Source organism: Hydra vulgaris, chromosome 05 (genome assembly GCF_038396675.1).
Source record: "Hydra vulgaris chromosome 05, alternate assembly HydraT2T_AEP".
In the NCBI taxonomy this organism is placed as follows: Eukaryota; Metazoa; Cnidaria; class Hydrozoa; order Anthoathecata; family Hydridae; genus Hydra; species Hydra vulgaris.
In genome coordinates, this window is record NC_088924.1 from 976,875 (window position 1) to 995,000 (window position 18,126).

The 18,126-nt window shown below is 29.0% G+C and overlaps 2 protein-coding genes across 2 annotated transcripts; both read left to right on the forward strand.

Annotated features, from left to right (window-relative positions):
• Positions 1 to 1,858: 1,858 nt before the first annotated feature.
• On the forward strand, positions 1,859 to 5,502 carry LOC136080434 (zinc finger MYM-type protein 1-like). The gene is made up of 4 exons (XM_065797063.1): positions 1,859 to 2,534; positions 2,659 to 3,301; positions 3,377 to 5,093; positions 5,166 to 5,502. The coding sequence occupies exons 2-4, from the start codon at positions 2,674 to 2,676 to the stop codon at positions 5,299 to 5,301; spliced, it is 2,481 nt and encodes an 826-aa protein (XP_065653135.1). The 5' UTR covers positions 1,859 to 2,534; positions 2,659 to 2,673; the 3' UTR covers positions 5,302 to 5,502.
• A 6,676-nt stretch (positions 5,503 to 12,178) lies between these two features.
• LOC136080084 (probable alpha-L-glutamate ligase) lies at positions 12,179 to 13,339 on the forward strand. Its single transcript, XM_065796692.1, has one exon. The coding sequence runs from the start codon at positions 12,179 to 12,181 to the stop codon at positions 13,337 to 13,339; it is 1,161 nt and encodes a 386-aa protein (XP_065652764.1).
• Positions 13,340 to 18,126: the final 4,787 nt, after the last annotated feature.

Below are 18,126 nucleotides of genomic sequence, written 5' to 3' on the forward strand. Positions count from 1 at the left end.
TAAGAAATTTTTTCTTTTGGTTCTTTTTTCATTACTTTAGGTAAATATATACTGACTGACATAACTTCATTTGTATTAACAATGTTGTGCATTGTAGTCTGCATTTTTTGTTACATTTAAAATAATTGATACTAATAAATGTTTTTTATATATTAAATAAATTTAAGTTCATTTCATAAATAGTTAGTATTTTTTTTTTAATTTAGTAAATTATACTTATATATCTATATAAACTTATAAAAAGATATGGATTTCAATAAATTTTAAATTAAATTATTATTGGTTTTTATTTTAAAAATTTTAAATAAATCATTTTAACTTTTGTTTTTCAATTTTTGATGTCAACGGTAACCAATGGTTACTAATGGTAAGCCAGTTGTTAAACTAATGAGTTAAATTTTAGAGGTTTATATATCTTATATATTCTAAAGTAAATACATTTAATTTTTTTTTTTTTAATATATTGCTTTACATAAGGCATTTTGATTTTTTGATTTTTGCTCTTTTTAAATAGTTTTAAATAGTTAAAAAAGATTGTTTTATAGATAAGAATTCAACATTGTGTTTTTGTTTTATTACCAAATAATATCTTTGCAGATTGCAGGTTTTTGTTGATTTCTACTTCAGCATTATTTATCTCCTTTTAGGTATGTTTTCTCAATTAATAATGAGAAATTTTATTTAATTTCTTTTCTTTTTTTTTTTCTTTTTTTTAAATAATGGCGATTTATCAAAGTTTTTTATTTTATTCTTATGTTCACTTAAAATAATTGTAAATAATTTACAGAAAAGATCATAATTCTTAAGATTCTATGGTGTTTATTTGTTACCACAGTAGTAATACTACTGCAGTAACAAATAAAATATTTAAAATTGATAAATGTAAAATTGAAATGGATGATATTAGGCTTAAATAATTTATTAGAAGAAATACTATCAATTTAAAGTAATTGATACTTTAATCAAATGATTAGAACTAGGCAAGCTAAAATTAATTGTTGTCAAAATGCAAGAAATGCTGCTTGGCAAGAAGAAGTTTGTTTATACCTAAATTAGAACATGATTAGGCGGATTTGATGATCACATTTTATATGTTGCATTAATAGGAAGGTAGTTTTGCTTATTTTCACTATTTCCGCAAGATTTACAGGAAGTTATATGTTCATAATTCAAATATCGATTTTTTAAATATATTAGAATTTATAATGCCTGTTTTTATTTTGCTTTATTTACTGGTAATGTGGTTTAACCTATGAATCATAGGCTGCTATGTTTTAAAACATGTGGTCAGATCAAGATATTCCCCCAACATTTTCAACTATATACCTCTGACCCACCCACAGCAGTAAATTTTAGAAAAACAATAACATAGAAATCTTATATAATTTAATGTTGTATTTGCAAACTATAGTCAGTGAAGTTGCAGTTGTATTCGTTGGAGAAGATGGTATTCCACCTGCTTTCAGGGAAGCTATTTACCCAAAAGGTCATTTGGAAGTTATATTGAGTATGTCAGCTAACTTAGGTCCTACAGTTAATTCACTTTTTTTTCTAAGAGATGGCATAATTAGTGTGCAACCCTGAACATGCAACATTGGTTAGAAATCATGTTAAATTATCTTATTTTTACAATTATGGTCTTTCAGTAAGACAAAACTCATGTTCAATAATTTATGGCAAGAAACTATTTCAGTAATATACTGCTGCAGTGCCGTGGCAAAGGCCCCCCAAACCCCCCATTTGGGGGGGGCCCACGAGATATAAGGGGCCCGTTTTTTAAAAAATGATAAAATTTTTTATGGCATTTTATTATTTTAACAGATAATTATCAATTATATTCAAACTATAAAATAAAATAAATGCTACTAAGACAATTTTAATGTGAAAAAAAACAACTGATGAGAATGGACATCCTTGTTTAGTTTCTGTATCTATATAGTAGCTTAACTCTAAAATTTTTACTCATACTTTTATGAAAAACACGGAATTTTTTAATCTTGACATGTTTCGTAGTTAACATACTACATTTTCAAAAGATTAAATAACAATTTAAAACTCTGGATATAAATATAAAATCAAAATTTGAAGACATTACAGAGAAATATTAACCGACAAATAGAATTGTTACAAACCAATAAAAATTATAATACAAATTATGATATCATAAATAGCATGCAAAAAATTATGTAAATAAAACAAACTAGATTGACAAATTTATATTATAATGAACAGTTTATTTAAAGATGAGTTTTCCTATTTCACATGGAGTTTTCACACCGGGATATTTCCCGGTGGGCCGTCAGCAATACAACATTTTAAAATTTTATAATATTTTAAAAAGTATTTTCTTTAATTTTTTTAATAACTTTCTAGAATAGTAATAAAAAATTGTGAGTTGAAATACGATTTGAAATATTGATTTCTGCGTGTCAGTTGCTTCATTTGACTGTATGATGTGTGTGTAGTTGGTTAAACCGAAACGCAATCGTCATTATTCAAAATTCGTAGTGAGCGTGGCTGAATCAGCTGAGCCGGTAAGTTTATTATTTTTAGGAGACATTATTATTTTTCATTTAATTTATTTGTATAAATTAAATAGGTATAGTACTATAGTAGGACCTAAAAGTAAATTTTATAAACTATCTGTTCTATTTTTAGGTATTAATTATTGGAATGAAGAAAGTGAAAAGTGGTGCAGCTAAGAGAAGAGAAGCAGCTGCAGCCAGGGAAGTAATAACTAAGTACCCCAAACTTACACAATTTTTGAAACCAGCAGTTCAAGCTGATGGTGAATCAGTAGCAATAACAGAAACCAATAATGATGTTACAGCCAATGCAGAAAATGATTCTGTTTCTTGTTTTGGTTTGTCTGCTGAAGGAGACTCTAATATGGCAATCTGTGAGTGTATACCAACTGCCACAACACGGCCACTTCTTTTTCTCAGTGATGATCCTTCTGATTGGCCAGAAAATGTTTCTGATGCACAGAGGTGTGACATTGTTGAACGTGGTGTAAAGCAAATTGAGATAGATTTTCCACACAATCAAGAAAGACAACGATTTTCAGTGACTTATTATAAACGACAGATGAAGAATGGAGAAACTATTGTACGGTCATGGCTTGTGTATTCTATGAAAAGTAATAAAGTTTTTTGCTTCTGTTGCAAACTTTTTGGTATATCAGATTCACCATTCCGACAAGGGATGAACACATGGGAAGGTTTATCCAAAAAACTGAATGATCATGAAACAGGAAGTACACATCTCAGGTGCTTTGAACAGTGGATGACATTACGAAAAGGTAAACTGTTTTAAAAAAAATTTTGTCATTAAATATAATAAATATTTATATATTTTACCAAATTCAACATTGCAGGCATAATGAATCAAACAACCATTGATGAGCATCAATACAAGTTGCTTCAAAAAGAGCGAAAATTTTGGAGAGCAGTATTGGAACGATTACTAGACATCACTCTATTTCTTTCTGCGAGGAATCTTGGATTCCGTGGTTCACAAGAGGTCATTGGTTCCAAGAACAATGGAAACTTTCTTGGGTTGTTTGAATTGATGGCGAAGTATGATAGTGTGCTCGATGAACTTTTACGTCGGATTCAGAAGAAAGAAACTAATGAACATTATTTGAGCAATGATACCCAGAATGAGTTGATTGAATTGTTAGCCAAGGAGATTGAAGCCGAAAACCTTTCCAAAGTAAAGAAAGCGAAATATTTTTCCATTATTTTGGATTGTACGCCAGACGTTTCACATAAAGAACAAATGAGCATAATCCTACGATCAGTAGTTTGCATTCCTGGGACAGGTATCAACATTTCTGAAAATTTCTTTGGATATCTCAAGGTAGATGATACCACTGGAAAAGGGCTTTTGGATGCCTTTCTAGATCAGACAAAAAAGTGGGAATTAAATATTCTTGACTGTCGAGGCCAATCCTATGATAACGGTGCTAACATGAAAAGAAAGGCAAAGGGTGTTCAAGCTAGGCTTCTTCAAATGAATCCCAAAGCTCTATATGTTCCGTGTGCAAACCATTCACTTAATCTAGTCATTGTTGACGGTGCAAAGTCATCCAACAGTGCAATTACTTTTTTCGGAGTTCTTTCAAGATTGTATACACTCTTTTCATCATCTCCTGCTCGATGGCATATTTTAAAGTCATGTATACCCATTTCTGTCAAGCCTCAATCCGATACCAGATGGGAAAGTAGAATAAACTGTGTGAAACCTCTTCGCTATCACCTGAAAGAGATATTAGAGGCATTAGAAAAATTGGAAGTGTATGCTCTAGAGAAGAGAGATGGCGCAACAGCTACAGAAGTATGTTCGCTGATGGAATATATGATGACATGGCCATTCATATTGTCAATCGTTATTTGGTATGACGTTTTATACCAAATTAACAAATCAAGTAAGCTTCTGCAGTCCTCTACAACTTCCCTTGATGTCTTGGATAGTGAAATAAAGGCCACATATACATTTCTTCAGCAATATCGTGAAACTGGATTTTCAGACGCACACATGAAAGCATCAGAAATCGCAGAAGTGTTGGACATTGCAAAAATTTTTCCAGAAGTGCGTTCCCGACAAAAAAAGATGATTCATTCATACGAGTGTGCCGATGAAGCTCACACCATCCAATTAGAACAGAAGTTTAAAGTTGATTTCTTTTTACCACTCCTTGATATGTCAATGGGATCAGTAAAGGAGCGTTTTGAACAAGTCAGTAGTATCACAGAGCTCTATGACTTCCTATACCGTTCTGAGAATCTTATTCAAATCTGTAAAGAAAATTCTTTGTCTTTATATTGCAAAAATTTGCAAGCAAAGCTTGGCGATATAGATTCGGATGATCTGGAAATGGAATTAAAACGATTTGTCATAGTGGTACAGGAGAAAGAAAGTACTCACATGAAATCTGCACATGATTTTCTTAATTACATTTATAAAGAAGAGCTGCAAGAAACTTATCCAAATCTTGCCATTGTGTTACGCATAATCCTTACCTCACCAGTAACTGTCGCAAGTGCTGAACGTAGCTTCAGCAAGCTAAAATTGATTAAGACTTTTCATAGGTCAGTATATTTAATCTTGCTACTTTATACATAATAGATGTAGCTCTATGCATTTCTTTTCACTTTTTATAGGTCAACAATGGTTGATGACCGCTTGTCTTCTCTGGCGATGCTGTCAATTGAGAACGATGTGGCAAGAAAATTAAATTATGAGGAGATAATCAACAAATTTGCAAGTATGAAAGTTCGCCACAAGTCATTTCTGTGACAATTGTGAATATGTGATTTATTACAGGTTTTGAAGTATTACCAATATAATATAACAAACATTATTCTGATAATTATCCGTACATATACGTTTGTCTATACTTATATGTCTTATTTTTGATGTTTTTAGCCTTTAGAAAAAATGTGACGCATATATATCCTGTAATGTGATGCCACAAAAATAGGGCCCAAAAAAATGATTTGGGGGGGGCCAAATGTACCACGCCACGGCTCTGTACTGCTGATGCATATGTTAAAATTGAAGAGCAGTATCTTGCTTTCATAGAAATAACCAAAGCATATCGAGAAGTATGCAATATGATGCCTTACATGAAGATGTAAGCAACCTTGGTAACAATCATAACATTAGACCAGGATGCGTTATAGTTTGCTTTTTACTATTTAAGTCTTAAAAAAAATGTAAAAATGCTATGGCTATAATTAAAAAGTTAATAGTTTATAAAGTATAATATGTTCAAAGTTTATGTATGTTTATATTCTGTTCTTTTTAATGTTTTAAAAGCAGTGTTACTTAGCAGTGTGTAAAGCAAGATTGTTATCCTTGCCAGTCAAGAGATGTTACTACGTTATGGTATTACTTAGCACTATAAAGTGCCGGGTGAACATTTTAGAACTAAGACTAAGTATAAATCTAACTATAATCAGTATCAAAGTATAAATACTACAATTTCTTAAGCTTCGTAGCTTTTTCTTTCCTTTTTTTTTTTTTTTTTTTTTTTAAAGTTACTAATTATAATTTCTGGGACCCATCAGAGAAGTGTTCATATTTATATTTTAATTGAAATTCAATCTTACGTATGTCTTACTTTTTGTTTCTCATTGCTTTCAGATATTCTACGATATCACGACTGATAAGTTAAAGATTATTATAATAACTTAGTTTTTATGACTGTAATTAATTAGACTATTATCAGATTTGTTATTTATATTTTAGTTCTAGTATTAGTCACTACATTTTTTTTTGAATCAAATTTTATTAAATTTTCATATAACTGATTATAATTATCCTAAAATGAAATGGTTTTATATATATTATTTGATGTTCAAACAATTGTTTTCTTTTTTTTTAGTTGTCATTGCTTTATTAGTTTGCTTACTGTTGAAACATGGTTTTAATTTAGTAAATTTATATGATATGAATTTACTGTGTTAATCATTAGTCACAGTTATGAAGAAATTGGAATTCTAAACTTTTGAGCTAAAAATAATTTGTGGTAAAAAAATAGTGGTAACATTAAAGATAGTGGTAACATTAAAAATAGTGGTTACATTTGGTTAGGAAAAAAACATTAAATTTTTTTATTGGTTAATTGTGCCATAGCTAGTTTATGCTAATATATATATTTTTTTGTCATTGTCATTAAAAGCAATAACTTAAGTTATAAATATAATAATTTATTGTAACTTTTTTTAACATAGTGCCTTTGAAACACAGTCTGTCTCCTCTCTGTTTAACGAAAGTTTATTAATAAAGGAGAGCATTATTGGAACACTCTCTTATTACTGACCTCATGTATTTTTTGGTATCATAATTGATAATGACCATGTTTAAGAAATGTTTTATGAGTCACAAATTCATGAATACAATCATAAATATGTAAAATAATGTGCCCCTTTATTAATAAACTTATTTATTCTAAAATATAATAATAAATATGTAAAAAAATGCTTTTGTAGTTTAAGATGATTTTTTTTTCTTTTTTTTTTAAGTATTAGTAAGTTGTACTTGGCTCTCCTTCTCTGGTGCTTGTTGTTATTAAAAAGAACTTAATATCTTAAGTTACGTGGTCTTGCCTAAATGCCAAGACCAATAAAAGCGAGCAAAACCAAAAAGATTATATTATATAGATTTGCCGTTGTCCCGTTTTTACGGAGGAGAACACATCGTTAAACTAATTAAAGCTTATAGCTTTCTTCAGCGGAAAAACTGGGACAATGGCAGCCCTATTTATAGATGAATTTGTATTTTATATTATTCAGATAATACATCAAGTTAATTTGTTATTTATTTATTACTAACCCGTATTACGGGTTGCATACTGCTAGTAATAATTTTTTCATTAACATATGAGTTCATCTGTAAAATGCGCTAAGTCCAAGTAAATTGAATTTAAGAAACTGAGTAAAAACTGAGCTTCTCATAATTGTGCATCAACAGAAATTGATAAATTTTTTTACTATTTATAGGAAAAAAAAACTTTTAAGTTATTCAATATTTAAATTGATAATAAATTTCAATGTATAGGTTGTGAAAATGGAATAAACTCAAAAAGTTTGTTTTTGTGACTTTTACGCATTTTACATAGTCTATATATGATTAAAATAGATTTTCTTTAAATGTTTTGTAAGTAGCTAAAGTGCTCAAAACTATTGAGTTTTGAGCACTTTAGCTACTTACAAAACATTTTATTATATAATAATTTTTAATCATTTCACCAGTAGTTTCTTAATACTTTATATGTTTATATAAAATATGTTGATAGCATATAAATTCTATTCATTTGTTTTTGACTTTAGCGTAAACTCTATAAAATGAGTTAAGTAACTGTCTATTTGCCAAATTAATGCAGTTTTTCCGTTAATTTGAATGGAAAAAATAAAATACAGAAACCGTAAATTTGACGGAGAGAGTGCTGTCTCTGCTGTCTGACAGTCTCCGTTAATTCCGGAGTGTTTTCCGGAGCTGTCGTCTATACTCTCAAAACTATTCAACAAGTGCTTATCAGAGTCTTGTTTTCCAGCCTGCTGGAAAGCCGCATCTGTTATCCCTATCTTCAAAAATTCTGGGGAGCGATCTGATTCGTCTAACTACCGTCCCATAAGTCTTCTTCCTATCATAAGCAAGGTTTTTGAATCTCTAATTAACAAACACTTAATTTCTCATCTTGAATCTAATAACTTACTTTCTGACCATCAATATGGATTTCGATCTTCTCGTTCTACAGCTGATTTGCTAACAGTAATAACTGACAGGTTTTATTGTGCATTAGATGAATGTGGAGAGGTTAAGGCCATCGCTCTTGACATTTCAAAAGCGTTTGATAAAGTTTGGCATGCTGGTTTTCTCCATAAGCTTTCTTCTTATGGTGTATCCGGCAACATCTTTAAGATCATTGAATCCTTCCTTTCCAATCGTAGCATAAAAGTTGTCCTCGATGGACAACACTCTTCTTCTTATTCTGTAACCTCAGGGGTTCCTCAAGGTTCTATCCTTGTCCCTATACTCTTTTTAATTTACATTAACGATCTTCCAGATATTCTCACATCTATGGTGGCATTGTTTGCTGATGATACTACCATTTATTCTTGTCGTGATAAGAAACCAACACCTTCTGATTGCTTGGAGGGGGCATTTGAGCTTGAAAAGGATCTCACTTCTGCTACAGCATGGGGCTCACAGTGGCTGGTGAACTTTAATTCAGATAAAACGCAATTTTTTTCAGCCAATTGTTATCGCAATAATTTAGATCTTCCTATATTTATGAACGGTGATGTACTCGATGAGTCACCTACTCTTCATCTTCTAGGATTAACTCTTACTTCCAATCTTTCTTGGAAACCATATATCAAATCGGTTGCAAAATTAGCATCTGCTAAGGTTGCATCTCTTTATCGAGCTCGCCACTTTCTTACTCTGGATTCTATTCTCTATCTCTATAAATCTCAAATCCGGCCTTGTATGGAATACTGTTGCCATATCTGGGGCGGATCTTCTAATGATGCCCTTTCTCTTTTAGACAAGGTGCAAAAACGCATTGTAAACATAGTTGGACCTGCTCTTGCAGCCAACCTTCAACCACTATCACATCGTCGTAATGTTGCTTCTCTTTTCTACAAATACTATAATGGGCACTGCTCTAAAGAGCTAGCGTCTCTTGTGCCATCTACTAAAATTCATTCTCGTGTTACTCGTCATTCAATTAAGTGTCATCCTTTTTCTGTGACTGTTCCTAAGTGCTCCAAAAACGCTTATTCGTCTAGTTTTTTTCTTCGAACATCAGTTCTTTGGAATTCGCTTCCTTCATCTTGCTTTCCTGACTCATATAATTTGCAATCTTTTAAATCGTCCGTCAATCGTTATCTTGCTCTACAATCTTCATCTTTTCTCTTACAGTAACTTCCAGCTTTAATTAGTGGCTGCTTGCAGCCTTGTTGGAAGCGAAGATGTTTAAAAAAAATAAAAAATTTGTACGGAAAAAATGAAATACAGAAACCGTGAATTTTACGGAGAAAGTTCTGTAACTTTTTTAACGGACTTTTTCCATTGATTTTTACGGAAAATAGAAACTACGGAAACCGTTAATTTTTACGGAGAAGGTGCTCTCCCTTCGCTGCCGGACTTTCTCCGTTAAATCTATGGCGAATTTCTTAACAGTGTACGATAAATTGATAGTACAGTAGTATTTTTTTGTTTTTTGTTTTTTAAACATTGTCTGGCTGTACTTGACAACTTCCTGCAACGAGGTTAAAACAACCTCGTTGCAGGAAGTTGTCAAGTACAGACAGTTGTACTTGACAACTTCCATGTCAAGTACAAGTTGTTTGTACAGGAAATTGTCAACCTAACTACAAGCCAATTTAAAATATTATTCACAGTAGCGCGTTCTAAGAAAAATTTGATTTTTATATATACTAATTAGATTACTTATATTATTATTTTAGATTAATTATATTATATTACTTACATTTCATAATTTCTTTGCATTATTTTTGGAGATTATTTAATGTTGGTTTATTGCCAAATTTTAAGTTCATTTAATTACATTTAATTAGAGATTTTTAGTTTTTTTATTATAATTTTTATTTATTTTATTTATAATTATAATAGGAGTGCCGAATTTATTGTAATAATTTTTTTTGCAAACATCAATTTGATATTATTTTATCAATGTATAATCTCAAGATCAAAAAATGGTAGACTGGGGCATATAGACCTATTATGATCCATACGCTTGTTTTTTTATAAATCAAATACAATTTTAGCGCATAATGTCTTCACCGATAAAAATTACTTGCAGAAAACTTTCGATATGGATTGGTCTATTAAAGTTATTTTTACATGGTTTCCATTTACTATGAATGTGAGTTTAAAAACACTCTCGCACTGGCAATCGGGAGATATTTAAACAAAAATTAACGCCGCCATTTACTTTCCTTTTATTTGTTAATCTTTGAGTCTTTTACTTAGCTTTATGGATTAATTTTACATTAAGGACAACAAAGAATTTAAGTTTACATTAAGGACAACAAAGAGTTTAAGTTTGATAAACTAAACGCGTCAAACATTCAACGCCCTTTAATATTATCATTTAAAAACTGAGTGAATGTAATAATGAAGTATTTGTAAAAAGATTTAAGAGTTGAGATTGCATGTATATCATGTTCTCGTTTGTTCCCTTTAAACTTCCTTTTCTTTTACCTTTTTTTTAACTAATTTAATTCTTTTAACTTTTTCAATTGTTTTTTCGTTGTTTGTTTTTTTATTTCTTATTTTTTCTACCACCAAGCTCTTCTTTATACATTAATAATTATTTCTATACTTATCTATACGACATAAATATATAATATATATAATTGTCTATACAACTTATCTAACAACTAAAAATAACAAGAAATTTTTTATAGATAAACACAATAAACATCTACATAGAAAAACTTAACATATAAAAACAGACGGTGTGTAGTGTACTTAAGGGCTATCCATATATTACGTACGCACCGAGAGGGTAGGGGTGTCCCAAGTGGAGTAATTTGCGTATGAGTGTGTGTGTGTGGGGGGGGGGGGCGAACAAATGTATGTGCGCAAACGCAAAAAATTGTGGTGGCAGTTCACGTTAATTTTCCCATGAAAAACGTTTACTTTTGCCCAATAAAAGGTGAACGCCGCTCACGTTCATGGCCTGTTAAGGTTTTAAAAGTTAAACAACGCAAAAAAAAAGTGATCACATTCGCGTGCGTGAATGGAATTGGGGGAGGGGGATTAGACCATCAAGCATAAAAAGGGGGAGAGGAGGAGGTCTAAATCTAAAGATTTTTGCGTACGTTATATATAGATGACGCCTACGTGGACGTACCGCAGTGTTGTTGACATGCTCAAAATGTTTATTTATTAAGCTTTTCCACATGAACATGGGAGCAGTTTAGAAAATTAATACTCCACAGACTCATTATTCATAGAAGAAAAGGTAATTCTTAAAAGAAAAAGTAATGTATAAATGTGGAAAAAATAAATAAATGCGTTTCTAAGGATATAAAATAAACAAGAAATGCACATGTTTATTTATCTTTTAAATTTTTACCCAAAATTAGATTCCGCACTAATACTTACGTTTTATGGATTATCTAAACGGCTTCTGTTTTATTGGGATTATTATTTTGTATTATTAGGATATAAAATAAAATATTGATTTATCGTAACTGGGTTATTAAGTTACCTTTTTTGAGAAGTAATATATCATTGTCAATATATTTAATAAGTATTTTGATAACAAAATAATAAGATTAATTTGATTTGTACCTTTTTTTTTTTTTTAAAAAAACGCCTAAATAAACAGTATTTTTTCTATCGTTTTTAAATATTTTTGATATTTTATCTCAATTGGTTTGTATTTCTAATTTAATAAAAGTTTTAACTCTATCGGTTTACAATATCACACGACAACAATAGTTGAGTCCTACCGATTCAATTACTAATAATACAATTGTTGTCACGCTTCACCTGGCTTCTTTCAATGAAACAGATTTAAATTGTTTTCATTGAAATTTACAAAACTTGCGCTTAAGGTGTAAAATAAAACTTTTAGATAAATTTTTAAATTTTGTATTTTAAGGAAATTTAAAACTTTATTATAGAAAAAATGAATAGACAGAAATTTGCTGAAAGTATCGAAACTCAAATCGAGTTTTTAAATAGAAACTTGGGCGAAGAAGACATAGGTGAATTTCAAAAGTTGTTAGTTGATTGCAAGACAGAGAAGAACGTAAACCTTCTCCTTGTATCCTATTTGCATTTATTGCCGTCGGCTTTATCAGCGCAAGTATTATCATCAAAAGGTTATCAGCAAATTCAAAGACCCATCAAAGTTGGGTATTTGATTAATGAAGACATTGTGTTTTACGACAAATTAGACGATATTTTGTGCAACTATTTAAAATATGAAGGCGCGGAAGTGCTCAAATTTAAGTTAGAGGATATTTTTGTTAAAGCCAGTAATGATGGAATAGATATTTGGATTCACGGAGAAAAATGTGATTTAGACGGATTTTTATCGTTCGGCTATCGGAAAAAGCTAAATATGGATGCATACTATAGTATTGTTAAAATAATGCAAGAAAAAGGCGTGACTTGTTTACATTCACACAATATGGAGCAGATTTTAAATAGTAAATTATTGCAAGCGATGCATTTTGCCAAGTCCAATATTTCTATACCAGATACATACCAATCATTTGAAATAAAAAGCACTAAGCAACTAGTAGATAAACTCGATGTCTTGCCTTGTTTAGTTAAACCACATAATGACTATTGCGGTGACAACATCATTAAGTTAGACCATAAAGTAGGCGTTATAAATGCCATTGGAAAGTCGTTGTGGAACGGAGAGCATTTGTTAATACAAAAATTTATTCCTGATTATTACGGAAAATCTTTAAGAGTTTTGTGTTTTAACGGTAAGTGTTACGGAATTGTTGAGTATGAAGATACAAGTGGGGATTATCGATCTTGCGTTGGTTACGGTGACGCATGTCGTTGGTATTCTGGCATGAATCATCCAAAGTATGAAGTATTTAAACAAGTTGCTGAGCGGGCTGTGAAGGCGTTAGGTGAAGATGTTCTTGTTGCTGGTGTCGATTTAATGGACTCGGAACAAGAAGGTGTGGTTGTTCTTGAGATCAACGGATGGCCAGATTTATCTGAAATATGGTTTGTTACTAAGAAGTGTGCTTACAATAAGTTTATTTTAAAGTTTTTGGAGAAAATAAAACGAAATTTAGATCTAAAGAAAGTTAATTCATAGTTAAAATTTTTCAATTAAAAATAATTTTTTTTTTCGTCTTTAATTTTAAATTAAAAATAATCCCTTCAATTTTTAAGCAGTTATCTCTCATCTCTACAAAACCGTCAAGCAGGGCTTAAGGCTCGAATCTATTAGGATTTATTATAAAAACAGCAGTTAATACCAACTAGGTGATATCTACGCATTGTATACTTTTTATAACAAAGCGCACTTAGCCTGTGTTTTGCACACAGCCTGTGTTTACATGACATAATAATAATCTTTCTATCACAAAACGCTCACAGCCTACGTATACGTGGGGTATAGTACGTATAAATATAATAACATACTTATAAATATAATAGGTATGAGCTTAAGTGTTTGAATGAATCTGAATGAATGAATGAAACAATTAAAATAAAAGAATGCGCAAAAGAAATTATTATGCAATGATGTAGCAAAAAGAAAAAAATATTTTACACCTCACCTCCTTTTAGTAAAATCTTTTTTTGAACATCGATTTGTTTATTTGACTTTACCAAGGGATATTACACTTGAAATGCACGATGCCTTTAGACAAGTGGAGGAGGGGGGCGTAGCTCTACCATTTTGTTTTTCTTTTGCGCCTCCTAATAAATATATTTATAAACTGTTTAAAAATATTTATTAAAACTTAGTTTTTTAAATATGTACAGAAAATTATTTCGCAATTAATTTATTAATAAAAAATAAACATAGTACTGATTCTACGCTATGCTTTCTATAAAATAAAAAATAGAACTCGTAGTATTTCGTATATATATTTTAATATTTTATAAAACATTAAACATGAGGCCATTAAACATTGTATGAGGTTATGTTATTGTAAGACGAGTTTTTATAAAATTAGCTTGTATTTTTAATTTACGCTTCTTTACTTTCTAGTTTATTTTGAGTCGCTTAAAAAAACTTTTAAGAGTTTAAGATTTAAAATTATTAAATAATATTTATATATCATTTAAAATTATTAGATAATACTTATATATCATTTTGCATAAGAGAGCGATGGCAAGATTGTTCTACAAGTATTAATAAAAGCAATTTAAATGTTACTTACGCACTTCTTAGTTTCAAGCTAGGCTAAAAAGAGGTTTGTCAAAAATGTTGTAACGTTTCATAACAATATTTTTGATGATTTATTTCAGTAATATGTCTTTAAGACGGAAATAGTCTAGTGTGAAAGGGAAGTTTCTTAAACGACTAGAGGAAAGATTTGGAAGGGATAGATGCAAATCGCACTATAATTTCTTCCTTTGCAAAAAGTGTTGTCTCGTTACTTTCTATTAGCACTGTCTCTACTGTTAAGAAAACAACTTTTGCTAGCCTTGCAACTACCGCTACTACAGGATTTTATTAGACGCTACTTCAACTTCTGGTGGTTTTGACTTTCACTTGCGCATCACTAGCTTATCTTGTCACTACTGTAAATAATTTTTTCTTCTGTTAGCTCTGCTAGTGACATGAAAAAAAGACTTTAAGTTTTTTAGTGCCACATTTGATATAGAATCTTATGAAACCTTCTACCTAAAACCAATAAATAACTATTTTGAAAGAAAAATTAATTTTTCAATTAGCTCTTCTATAAAATAAAAAAGGAATATTAAGAAAGTTTTATATGCTCAATAAATAAACTTTGCAAATTTTAAATCAATGTAGCACAGCACCTCATCCCCCCCCCCCCCCCCCCCCCCACATTTTAAAAACTTTTTTGATATTCATACTCATACGAAAAATGAATCATTAAAAAATAGATTCACTCGAAAAGTTTTTTTCATTCCTAGTATCCTTAAAAATATAAAGCTAATCACCGTCAAAATAGGTTATCATATTCTTAGAATAATAATAAAAAACTTTTCTAGTAAATTTTGGTTTTATTTTATAAGTTCATAAATTGAAAAATATATAAAAATTATCATTTGAGTAAAAATTAATCGTATGAAATTAATCATATGAAGTTAATCATATGAAATTAATCATATGAAATTAATCATATGAAATTAATAATATGAAATTAATCATATGAAATTAATCATATGAAATTAATCATATGAAATTAATCATATGAAATTAATCATATGAAATTAATCATACGAAATTAAAAAAATTATCATATGAGTAAAAACTAAATGAAACCCAAACATATATTATGATAAAATAAAATCATCATAAATGTGTATATTTGTCATAAATATATGTGTTTGATGTTATTAAATTTTTACTTAGCTCAGACAAAAGAATAATCCTTCGAAACATCAATTAGCAATAATTTTTTTTTATTATGTCTACACATAAATTTTTCTTAAAGGTTTTGTATCTCTCCGCTGTCTAAATCTGTCTAAAGTATAAATTAGCTGTCTAAATGCTAAGTTTAAGTTTTACAATATGAACATTTTGTAAAATGCATTATAACGATATCGCGCTTAGCTGCCATTTGGTGATTCAAATGAGGATATGGTTTTTTATAAAAACGCAGAACTTGGTAGCTTTTTGCTTGTTCCCGCGTATGCTTAGTTTTCGAAAGTTAAAACTTGTTTTAAACGTTTACCTTATTTAACTAGTTTTTGATGATCAACCACTGCCATTTGAAGAATTAGCTATTTTTTATCAAAGTATTAGGAAATGGCAAAAGTAAATTTATACTAAATTGTATGATTTTTTAAATTCCTTATTTAAAAAATATATATATATATATATATATATATATATATATATATATATATATATATATATATATGATATAACTTTGTGCTTTTGACTATACCACCTTCAAGTATATAAAATTACACTTATGATACCAGAAATATCAGACGGTAAAAACGGTAGAACTATTTATTTTGCAATATAAATTCTTTACATTTTTCATTTTTTCTTTAACAAAAAATAGAATTATATAATATTGATCTTTAGCAACAGCATAGCAACAAATAGTAGACGTATTTAATTCATTTTAAACTCCTCAACCCAGAAACTTTTTAAGTAATGTTTTAGAAAATAGTGACATTTTTCTAATAATGTGATGTAATTAAAAATCGACTTCTTTTAAGCCGTAAAAAAAAAAAAAAAAAAAAAAAAACATAAAAATTATATTATAGCAAATTTATCATCATGTGCCGGAAGTTCAAAATTTAATAGATTTAAAGCGTCCAAGTTGAAAACATTTGAAGAGAAAAAAAAGAAGTATTTGAAAAAAATTAAAGCACTTTTAAAAAATCAAATAAATTTAAGATAAAAATGAAGATACTTTTGTGGTTGAAGGATTCTCATTAATTTAGAGAAAAGTTATAACTTTTTAACCTTATTTCAAAACTATGGTACGAAACTCGCACGTAATCTTGTAATTGCTAACGTGGATCCAAGAATGTCAAGTCAGATTTATAAACAATAATATTTACGTAAAAACGTTTTGAGAGATTTGTGAAGAAAAATGCTTTTGTAAAGAGGGTTTAACTTATCTTAAACAATAATGCTAGAACAAGATATAGTGCTAATTTTTGTTTACTTGAAAATCAAATAGGTCGTTTTGAAAACTCTTGAGTTTATAAGTATAAAAATAGCACGTAATGGCATTTATTACGTTTGTATTTTTGTTATATTTTGAATAATAAAAATAACGCGTTTTTTTTTTATTGTTGAAAACATAACAAAAATATAAATATTAAATGCAATAAAGAGCTATTTTTATACTTATATTCCAGTGTTTTTAGAATAAACTATTTGGTTTTCAAGTAAACAAAAATTAGTACTAGGATTGGAGGGGGTGTAGATAGAGGGTTTTGGGGTGTGCTTTGGTGGGTTGGGGTTGGTGTTGAAAAGTGCTGAATTTAATGACCAGAGAGGAGGGGGGGGGGGGGAGGTAGGGAGAAAATGTATTTTTTTATGCTTTGAAAAACATGGCACCCTGTAACTAGGTTCCATAAAAGTCTTTATATAAAAATAGAAGAGCTTAATTGCTCAATTACTCAAGAATCAATTGGATCTAGGGCAAAGAAACAATACCAAAACGTTTTTTATAATTTGTTAAGTTTGAAAAAAGAAATACAAGAAAAAAAATAATTCACTGTTATTATACCAATTATAGTTCTCGCTTAAATGTACTTTTTTTAGCAAGTTAAAATTTTTTTAATTTTTTTAATTTTTATTAATTTAATTAAAATTTTTAATTTAATTAAAATAATTTAGTTTTTTTAATTTTTTTTTCAATTTTTTCATAAAAAGTTCAATTTGCAGCACAGTATTACACGGGCTGTTAACTCCTCAAAAAGACTTCGGTCATTTGACCAAATGTTTTTCATGATTAAAAAATACGCTCTACAAGTGCAGACATTCTTGGTAGACACAAATTTTATTCAATATTTTTTACGAGATTAGGTATATCAATTTCTTTTTGTTAAAAATGCTTGAATAATTAGACCCATTGTCAACACAGGCAATTTTGATTTTCAATAAGCTCCATTCTTTGTTTTTTTTACATAAAAAATAGTTTTTGTTCTTTAAGAACATCGAGCACTCTATTTGTAGAATACACTAATATAATATATATATATATATATATATATATATATATATATATATATATATATATATATATATATATATATATATATATATATATATATATATATATATATATATATATATATATATATATATATATATATATATATATATATATATATATATATATATATTTATATATATATATATATATATATATATATATATATATATATATATATATATATATTTATATATATATATATATATATATA

Bases quoted from the DNA above. Each gene is read 5' to 3' on its own strand.
- LOC136080434 (XM_065797063.1), top strand. From the start codon at position 2,674: ATGAAGAAAGTGAAAAGTGGTGCAGCTAAGAGAAGAGAAGCAGCTGCA. The intron at 3,302-3,376 runs GTAAACTGTTTT...TCAACATTGCAG, and splicing joins GTGGATGACATTACGAAAAG to GCATAATGAATCAAACAACC. The intron at 5,094-5,165 runs GTCAGTATATTT...CACTTTTTATAG, and splicing joins TTGATTAAGACTTTTCATAG to GTCAACAATGGTTGATGACC.
- LOC136080084 (XM_065796692.1), top strand. From the start codon at position 12,179: ATGAATAGACAGAAATTTGCTGAAAGTATCGAAACTCAAATCGAGTTT.